The 10,689-nt window shown below is 38.4% G+C and overlaps 1 protein-coding gene across 1 annotated transcript in view; it reads left to right on the forward strand.

Moving 5' to 3' along the window:
• The window catches only part of SH3D19 (SH3 domain containing 19), a 188,667-nt gene extending 179,467 nt beyond the window's left edge, over positions 1-9,200 (forward strand). Inside the window, 3 exon segments of the mRNA XM_040472491.1 lie at positions 3,142-3,327; positions 3,764-3,861; positions 7,276-9,200. Of these exon segments, the coding sequence (XP_040328425.1) occupies positions 3,142-3,327; positions 3,764-3,861; positions 7,276-7,392 (401 nt within the window). The 3' untranslated portion in view covers positions 7,393-9,200.
• Positions 9,201-10,689: the final 1,489 nt, after the last annotated feature.

The raw sequence follows: 10,689 nt of genomic DNA on the forward strand, positions 1-10,689 counted from the left end.
ATCTATAGTCTCCTGATTTGTTCATTTTGGCCACTCTGACTGGCATGAGGTGATATCTGAGTGTAGTTTTGATTTGTATTTCCCTGATGAGGAGCGACATTGAGCATCTTTTCATGTGCCTGTTGGCCATCCGGATGTCTTCTTTAGAGAAGTGTCTATTCATGTTTTCTGCCCATTTCTTCACCGGGTTATTTGTTTTTCGGGTGTGGAGTTTGGTGAGCTCTTTATAGATTTTGGATACTAGCCCTTTGTCCGATATGTCATTTGCAAATATCTTTTCCCATTCCGTTGGTTGTCCTTTAGTTTTAATGTTTATTTTTGAGAGAGAGACAGAGTGAGAGTGGGGGAGGGGCAGAGAGAGAGGGAGACACAGAATCTGAAGCAGACTCCAGGTTCTGAGCTGTCAGCACAGAGCGCGACATGGGGCTCAAACCCACAAATTGTGAGATTGTGACCCAAGCTAAAGTCAGACACTTAACCAACTGAGCCACCCAGGTGCCCCTTTTTAAATTTATTTTTAATATATATATTTTTTAGTGTTTATTTTTGAGAGAGAAAGAGAGAGAGAGAGACAGAGCATGAGCAGGGGAGGGGCAGAGAGAAAGGGAGACACAGAATCCAAAGCAGGCTCCGGGCTCTGAGCTGTCAGCACAGAGCCTGAGGTGAGACTCGAACTCATGAACCGCAAAATCATGACCTGAGCTGAATTTGGACGCTCAACTGACTGAGCCACCCAGGCATCCCTTAAATTTTTTTTAATGTTTATTTATTTTTGAGAGAGAGAGAGAGAGAGAGAGAGAGAGAGAGAGAGAGCGCGCGCACAAGCAGGGGAGGGGCAGAGAGCAAGGGAGACACAAAATCCAAAGCAGGCTCCAGGCTCTGGGCTATCAGCACTGTCTGTCTGACACAGGGCTCAAACTCACGAACTGTAAGGTCATGATGTGAGCTGAAGTCGAATGCTTAAGGAGCTGAACCACCCAGGTGCCCTGATATTAAAAAAGTTTTTAACCAGGGCGCCTGTGTGGCTCAGTTGGTTGAATGTCTGACTTCAGCTCAAGTCACAATATCACAGTTTGTGAGTTCAAGCCCACATCAGGCTTGCTGCTGTCCTCTTCAGATCCTCTTTCCCCCCCCCTCTCTGCCCCTCTCCCACTCATGTTTTCTCTCACTCTTTCTCTCAAAAATGAATAAACATTAAAAAAAAAAGAAAAAAAATTCACCTTATTAGTAATCAAAGAAATACCTTGTAAAGCAGCAATAAGATACCATTAACCTATCCATTTAACAAAGATTCAATACAGTTCAACACTAAACAAGTAATTATATGAATGCTAAAATAGAGGAAGTACAGGGGCACCTGGGTGGCTCAAGTTAAGCATCCAACTCTTGACTTCAGCTCGGGTCATGATCTCATGGGTGGTGAGATCGAGCCCCTAGTAGGACTCTGCACTAGTGGTGCTGAGCCTGACTGGGATTCTTTCTTCACCTCTCTCTGCCCCTTCCCTGCTCACGCTGTCTCTGTCAAAATAAATAAATTTTAAAAAAGAGAAAGTACAGATTATTACATTATTATTGTTTCTCACCCCAAGAAAAGGATAAAAAAAAATGGGACAAGATTTTAGTCACAAAGATGGTCATAGTGCTGTTTTTATAATAGGAAAAAACTAGAAGCAACCTAACTATGACCATTATTAGGAGAATGTTCTGAGGCCATGAATACTAGATTTATAAAATAAATGTCATGGGAGGAAAATATGTTATAGGGAAATTGAATATATAGCATAAAAAGACTAGAAGGAAATACATTTGTTAACATGCAATTGCCTAGTTGCCTTTAGGTGGTAAGATTATCTAGGTGGGTGGGTTTTCGCCCCCACCTCTTCACTTCTTCATACATTTTCAAACTTTCCAGGTGTTTGGGGAGCATTTGTAATATTTGTATAATGAGAGAAAAAATGGCTTAAAAACTTTATGTAGCATGACTTCAGAAGTGTCTAAACTGAATTAGGAATGTGGATGACTTCCATTGTTTATTTGCAGCATTTGTAGAAGAATGAGCCTGATGGGGTCATTGTCAATATGTCACTGGTAATTGGGCTGTGTGTCTCTTAATTCTTTCATCACCACGCACTGATTAAATCAAACAGGGAAGAAGGTGACTACAGTTCTCCAGAAGGAAATATTCATGTTGCTGCCTACATGTCTTGGGAACAAAAGTACCATTCGTTAGTATTGATTACTCAAGTGCAAGAACAAGAGGGGCTTTCGTTTGCTTTTTTTGTTTTTGTATTATAAGCCATCAGTTGTTGCAAACTTAAGATGTGTTAGGCACTGTGCCAAGTGTGCTTACATGCATGACCTCATTTGATCCTTGCCGCAACACTAAGGTGAAGCTGGGGGTGGGTCTGAAACCTAGGCCTGTCTAGCTCCAACCCTTTGCCTTAGCATTATCCTCTCTTCCCTGCTTAAGCTCCTCAAGCATGGGCTTCCCATCTTGACTTGGCAGAGTCACCTTTTTGCAGAGCAAAACCCTCCTCCGGTGTGTTTGGGGTAAAAGCATTCTTGTTGGAGCATTCCATCATACTAACCCACCATGTTGGGGTCATTACCCTGGCAGCCTTACAGCTAACTACACCTCATAAAATTAAAAATGTGAATTAATGAAGTCCCATGGTATGGAATCTGATAGCCTCTGAATAAGGTAAAGACCAGGGATTAACAGCCTGTTCATAATTTAGGTAAAGAAGAGCTTCACTGAAAATTATGTGCTTTACCAGAATTTTCTCATAGTGTCATAAATACTGTATGCTTTTACCTAATGTTTTTAATGTAACTAATGTCATAGATCATACTTACAGAAAAGTTTTTGCTTAAGTACTATATGTACTTTAAAAGCAGAAAAGCTAGAAATCCCATAGTATCTGTCATTTAGAATTATATTTTTAAGAAAAAAAGTTATTGGAAACTTTTATTTCTGAAAGCTGGTAGCAACATAAAATGTTAGGTGATTGAAAGAAGCGTTCAGGCTTTGAAATCTTATGACCCCTTAGCTTTTTCCCCCATTGCTTTTTAAGCTTTGTAGAAATCAATGTCAAATAAAATCTCACGTTCCTTACCAAACTTCTGATTTGTAACAGGATAATAATAGTCTTTCTGGAGAATGGTGTGAAGCGCTTCACAGTTTTACAGCAGAGACCAGTGAAGACTTAGCTTTCAGGAGGGGAGACCGGATCCTGATCCTTGAGCATGTGGACTCTGACTGGTACAAGGGCAGACTGCATGACAGGGAGGGGATCTTCCCGGCAGTCTTTGTGCGGCCCTGCCAAGGTGTGACAACTACAGAAATAACAGTTACTCTCTAAGGGGAGAAAGCCTGAAACCTTTGAAATGATATATATTTCTTTTCCCTCTGGCTATGCTCAGTTTAACTTGTTTGCCTACATTTGAAAGAGTTGATTCATAAATTTATGGAAACTCTCTTCATATACTTTGTTGGCGTTATGGGGGGAGGGGAAGACAAAAATGCCTTCACTTAATAGTGGCTAATTTTGTCTACTAAATGTATTTTGTATAGTTTTTTTCCTGCTAGGAAAACATCACCTTTTTGCAAGTTAAATAAATTCAAAATTAATTGAAATTATTCTGTCCTGGGAATGAAAAGCGTGGGGGTGGGGGGGGTGGGGGGAGCGGTTCTTAAAATGTTTGATTTGTGTTTTAGTCTAATGTCTTTCTATACATATTTGAATTTTTGGTATCTTCACAGCTGAGGCAAAAAGTATGTCTGCTTTAGCACTTAAGGGGAAGAAGGCCAAAGCCTTATATGATTTCCATGGGGAGAATGAAGATGAACTTTCCTTTAAGGTCAGAATGTATGTCTTTTTGTAACCGCATTAATAAATTTTGAAGTGTCTTCTACTGAAGGGTGGAACATTTGGGTGAAGTATTGATCATTAGCTAAGAATGAACAGATCTCAGACCCTAATTCTAATGGACGGAATTAGAGAAGGTGAATAGGGCACATTTAAATTATCAGCAAGGTGTTTAGGTCCTTAAAACCTTCCTGACTTGATAGCCCTACAATCCCCAACGACTTCCTTATTCCTAGGCCTTGTAACATCTGACCTCAACAATATTGGAGTTTTCATTCATCCCTAGAAAAGGATGATTCTCTACATGGCCTTGGCAGCCTGCTACTCTCCTCTTTGAGATCAGATGGTACCTACCACCAATGGCGGCTGCAGTAGTGTTCCTAAGACACTGGAGTATTGTCCACAAAAACACTGATTAGAATTTGAGGAAATGATCCCAAAAGGTTAAGTTCCTTTGCAAAGGTTTTTTTTTAGAGGCCTAAAATTTAGTCTTACTTTACTGACGAAATACCTCTTCTTTTTTGTTTGTTTTTTGAGTAAAAACAGTATTTCCATGATCCTCTTTCCCCAGCCTACAGCTGGACCATGGTCAGAGGACAGCACTCACGACAGTACTTTGGAACTGTTCTTTTTTTTTTTTTTTTTTTTTAATGTTTATTAATTTTTGAGATAGAGACAGAGCATGAATGGGGGAGGGTCAAAGAGAGGGAGACACAGAATCTGAAGCAGGCTCCAGGCTCTGAGCTGTCAGCACAAAGCCCGCCGCGGGGCTCCAACTCACAGACCGTGAGATCATGACCTGATCCGAAGTCGGAGGGTCAACCGACTGAGCCACCCAGGCGCCCCTGGAACTGTTCTAAGAGGAAGGAGGATGGGTGTTGTAGTAGTTGCTGTCAGAACAGCCCATGTCAGACGCTGGGAAATTCTCCATCATCAGAGATAAGCAGCCAGAGGCGGGGCTACAATAGAAAGGAGTGACTGGGCAAGATGAGACTTGATGTTGTGGGTACCCCCACACCCGTCTAAAACAAAACGGGGATCTTGGGGAGTCACAGAGTAAGGGACAATGCAGAGATAAAGTCTGTATAAAGTTGCTGACTCTTCTATTTTGTTACGGAGTTTTCCATTCTGAGAATTTCTTCTATCTTTTTCATTTTAAAATGTCATTTCTTTTATAAAATGTTGTTAGTAAATGATGATATTTCTTAATGCAGAATTATAATTTGGTGACCCTGCATCAGTTCCCTTTTTTTTTTTTTTTTTTCCTCTTAATTTCTTGGTCCTTAAAATCCAAATGTTTGGAAACCATTGCCATAGTCCCTTTCAGTCATGGGCATCAGTGGCTCATACTTCATTCTTGTGATCTTTACTGCAAGTGAACAATCTGGATTCAAAGTATTTAGATGTTATTTTGGCCTTAATGTCAGTGTAATAACAGACCTCATAGTATCCTCTAGAAAATAGGTTGTCTTCATTTTACAAATGACTGTCTGAAAGCAAGGTAATTCTAGAGTGTTGTTTTTTTTTATGAGATATTCTGCATTCTTTTTTTTGTTTTTTTTTTTTTAATTTTTTTTTTTAACGTTTATTTATTTTTGAGACAGAGAGACAGAGCATGAATGGGGGATAGTCAGAGAGAGAGAGGGAGACACAGAATCTGAAACAGGCTCCAGGCTTTGAGCAGTCAGCACAGAGCCCGACGTGGGGCTCAAACTCACAGACCGCAAGATCATGACCTGAGCCAAAGTCTGACGCTTAACCGACTGAGCCACGCAGGTGCCCCTAGAGTTTTTTAGTTAAGGAATTCACAGCTGTCAGTATTGTTAATCATTAATGTTTTATTAAATATTTACAGAATATTAGTAGAACTTTTTTTTGAAAAAGAAATTGTGCTAGCCATTAGAAAACTGACATGGTATGTACATAAGGACCAGAGCCAAAAAAAAAAAAGTTTCATTCAACTATTATGTCATAATTTAGGAACCAGAAGGAACTTATTTATAATATAAATTTTGAACAGCCAGAATTTTTACGGATTTTGGCAGAGTAAAGTAAATTAATGACATTTGATAGTCAGCATTTTTCCTTTCCATTTTTCATAAAGAAAGGCCTTAAATCAAACCATTTTTCCAGAGGGCAATGTACTAGTGCTACAAATAAAATCCATTTAGCCTGATAAAGTTAAAAGTAGCCAGGGTCATCTTGAACCATTATAGAATCTTAAACCCAGATTCTAAGAAATGGTTAGAATCCATAAGGAACAAAATAGTTTCAGGAGATAATTATAAAAATTATGTCCTCATCTGTTGAGGAATTATAACATTCACATGAAGGAGATATACAGCTTCTTTGACTAACCTGATGAGGGTAAATCAGTGTTCTGAGTCAGGGAGAAGCCCTTTAAAGACAGGAAAGAATGTAAACTTGATCGTGAGGCCACAGAAGCATGGAATAAACCAAATGGTAGAGGAGGATACCATTAGGTGGAAGAATAAATGTGGAGTACAAAATGCTCAGAATGTTGGGAAAGGCAATTATAATAAAAGCCTTTCTAAGTAAAAAGTCCACTGTAAGATGTGGTGGCCATGTTGCCCAATGGTTAGCAATACAGGCCCTCGAAATCACACTAGATTGGAATCCTGTCTCTACCACTAACTAGATATGTGACACCAAGGAATCTATGTGATCTCTTTGGGCTTCAAGTTCCTTCTCTTTAAAATACAGAAGTCTGTAAGGATCTCTCTCTTAAAATGGCACAATAATAGTAACCACCTCTAGGATGCAGTGTTGTTTAAATGAGTTAATTCCTATGAAGTACATAAGGTAGGACACGACCTATCATAAGCACAGGACTTATTCTCTTACCTCCAAGTCTTTGTTTAAATGTCACCTTCAATGGGGCATTCCCTGACTGCCCTAATGAGAAGGCAGTCCCACACTGTCTGTCCTCCTCTGCCAGCTTATTTATTTGTCTCCCTACTCTAAACTGAAGTCTTAATTCATTGTTGTAGCCATAATGCTCAGAACAGTGTCTGACATATGGTGGGTACTCAATAAGGAATTATTACGTGAAAAACTATATATATAATAGGACAGCTAATACTATTATTAAAGAAGTATTTTAGATTAGGAGTAATTGGGGGAGGGCACAAAATGCAAACAGGAAAATAAAAGTACAGCAAGGGTGAGAAAGGCAAAGGAACAGGCTCTGAGGAGAAGTGGCATACAAGTAAATGGTGTCATAAGGTATAGATCATCTTTGTGGTGTATCATTTAATCCTCTGGGCAAATCAGGATCAGTGAGTTACATAAAGAGAAGATTAACCATGCCTGTCCAGGTAGACTGCTTACCATGCTTATTCTCGACAGAAACTAATCATTATTTCCAATTTTTGTCTTCTTACAGGCTGGAGACATCATAACAGAGCTGGAATCTGTAGATGATGACTGGATGAGTGGAGAACTAATGGGAAAATCTGGAATATTTCCCAAAAACTATGTTCAGTTTTGACAAGTCAGCTAAAGGTGAAGCTTGACTGTGTTTTTCAGCACAAGAACTCACTTGAACTATCACTTTGACTATCAGATATGTTTTTGCACTATTTTTTTAAACTGAATGAAATACCTATGCTGTACATGGTACACTAGAATTTTCTGAAAGCAGAATATGATTTTTTAGTCAGCTTTCATTCACAGTAGAAACCTGTACATGGAAACCCATAAGCAAGCCTTGATGTTCTATCAAGGAAGACATCAAGCAGGATTAGCAAGGCAGACAGACACTTCTTCTGGGGAGAGAGTCAGGTGACATGGCAGCATGGGGAGGCTTAGAAGCAAAAGTTGCACTTAGACATCTTTTCATCAGCACAAGGAAATTAACCATGCTTGTTCCATTTTTTACTTTAGTTTAAAAAGAGGACATTTGATATTCTCCGTGCTGTAACTATCAGGACATGGTTGGTAATCTAAATTTCATTGTTGATATTCAAATTAATTCTAACCACTTAAGCGCATTATCCCTTATTACCAGGGCAAATCTCTGCTTCAGGTGAGGCAGTTTATTAACTAGTTGGGGCCTTTATAAGCACGTGGTGAATCAGCTCGTGCTCATCGAATGCTCCTTGTGTTACTAAGTATTTCCCCTTTGTCTAAGGATTTAAGGGTGATTAAAATTTGATGTATCTTAGTCAAAAGAACCAAAATCATCTTGAAATGCCTTGCTAATACAACTAACCAATCATTCCACCTACCTGCCATACCTTCTCTCTTCCATGTATATTTTATGTTAACAGGGTTATTATAAAGCACATTTTCTGAATCTGCAATCATTCTTTTGACAATTACTGGTACCCAAAGAAAAATTCATTTTCTTTGCGTTACCCCAGTAATATATAAAAACTGTCTTGTTATAGTGGTACATTATGAATTGCATATATCTCAGAATACAGAGCAACGGTTAAAACAGAAAACACCAAACCCCCACAGCTCATTTCTTCCCATTATAATCAGAATGAAAAATAATTTAAGAAGACCGAAGGCTGATAGTTATTTGGGCTTTTTCCCCCAGCTCATCCCTGAACAAATTATTAGAGCAAATGAAAAACCACTTTCCTGGTATCCATTTGTTATGCATTCCAGGCTTAAGATAAAAGTGGTTCTTTATGTGACTGAATCAATTACAGTTTCTGGGCTTAAGCCAAATAGGTCGAAGACAATCTTCAAACAGATCAATGGAATAGAATTTCATTGGAAATGTAAAACACTTGCCCAACAATGTTCATGACTTTCTTCTATTTTTGAGAAGAATTCATATACTAGACCACTTGTTTGCTTTTGTTATGATTTCCCATTGTCCAAAAGTTAGGCAGCCAGTTGTCAAACCATTATGGAACACCATGTGGGGTTTTTGTAAGGGAAGAGATGTTTACTGTCTTTGATGGAAATTCATCTTCCATTTACATGATTACAATTGATTTGGGAATATGGGAGCTGTTTTTCTTACATTTTGGTTAAAGAGGACAGTATAAAGAAAACTTGTCAAATCTCAAGAGTAATTTTACAAGAAATGAATGACTTCGCGTTATCTTGACTAAATTCTTATTTGCAGCAAGGTGCACAACAATAAGGAAGTGGGGATGTGTCTGGAATAGGATGGGGGTATGTTATTTTGCCTGTGTAATTTTAACATCATATATCAAAGATCATGAAAGCCTAGCTTTATTGGAGAAAAATATTCCTCTTAAATTTTGGCCTTGTGTTAGCAGAATGATAAGTGCAATAGTTGTAAATCTATTTGACACTATAATAAACTGAGCTGAACTTTTCAAAGTCCTTTTCTCATACTCGACTGAGTTTTTTGAGAATGGAGATGGTACCTTTGTATCTCCAGCCCTTTGCACCCTGTATGTAGACTCAATAAAAGTTGGTTGGTTGGTTGGTTGGTTGGTTGGTTGGATGATTGGTAGATTGGTTGGTTAGATGGAAAGCTTTCACATAGAGCAATGCTATCTCAGATCCCCAAGATCCAGTATTTTTCCTCCTTAATTTGTAGACAAAAATCTTCATTGAAACAAAATTCACAGTTTGTATCATTTCACTCCTTCATGACACCTTTTTTGCTTGCCACTTATTACCCAGTCAACTGACAAAATGCCGGAATGTTGCTCAGTATGGGTTTTCATAGGTATTTCCTTGTTCTCTGTATTGATTGAACATATTACACTCGGTGAATTTCATAGGGGAGGAATAGAAATATACTTTTTCCTTTCAGTAATTTTAGATGAATCCTGATATTGTACATCCAAGCCTACTCAAACTAGAATCTTCAAATCCTTTTTCTTTAGTGGATTGAAACTAGAGAAGTCACTTAATACATTATTCTTATCCTTTAAAATAGTTAAAGATTTTTTTTTAATCTACTTTTTTTTATTTTTTTTTCAACTTTTTTTAATTTATTTTTGGGACAGAGAGAGACAGAGCATGAACGGGGGAGGGGGCAGAGAGAGAGGGAGACACAGAATCAGAAACAGGCTCCAGGCTCCGAGCCATCAGCCCAGAGCCTGACGCGGGGCTCAAACTCCCGGACCGCGAGATCGTGACCTGGCTGAAGTCGGACGCTTAACCGACTGCGCCACCCAGGCGCCCCTAATCTACTTTTTTTTTAAGTAGATTTTGTTTATATAGATGGAGGGGTAATGTAAGATATCTGTCACTGGGCTCATGGAAATCACAGGTTTTAAATACAGCCTGAAACATTCATAGTGAAAAACAGTCTGCATTTATCAAGATTTATTGTTAGAACTAGCATTTGAAAAAAAATTTTTTTTCTATAGGATTTATTATACATCAGTACTCTTTTAACAATAATTGTTTGGTTTTTATTTTAGTATCTCAGTTTCTTAAGCTGAGATAAATATACCTAGTGAAATAGCGATGGATATTTGAGCTAATTATAAGGGAATATTTGTTATAATCATTAATAGTTTATTCCTTTCAATTAATGCCAAATGTACACGAACCATATGATTCATAATTCAATGCCATTTTGAATATCTAACACTGGATTTTTTTCAGAACTAATAGGAAATCATTTTCTAACCTATGCCTTTTTACTTCACTGTAATTATAGAGGGGAAAAAAATACAAAGCCTAAGTCAGAACAACAGCACCATCTAGGGGCCTCTCTCCTAATTGCAAGCTCATCCTGTTAAACCACAGAAGAGTGCAGACCAGAGCTCTCAACCTGCAGAGATTAAATGATTTGCCTAAGGTCATACAGGTATGGCAGAGCTTAAAGCGAAACCTAGCTAGTTCTACTGAT

Source organism: Herpailurus yagouaroundi, unplaced genomic scaffold, assembly GCF_014898765.1.
Source record: "Herpailurus yagouaroundi ecotype Mexico unplaced genomic scaffold, PumYag 28, whole genome shotgun sequence".
NCBI classification, from domain to species: domain Eukaryota; kingdom Metazoa; phylum Chordata; class Mammalia; order Carnivora; family Felidae; genus Herpailurus; species Herpailurus yagouaroundi.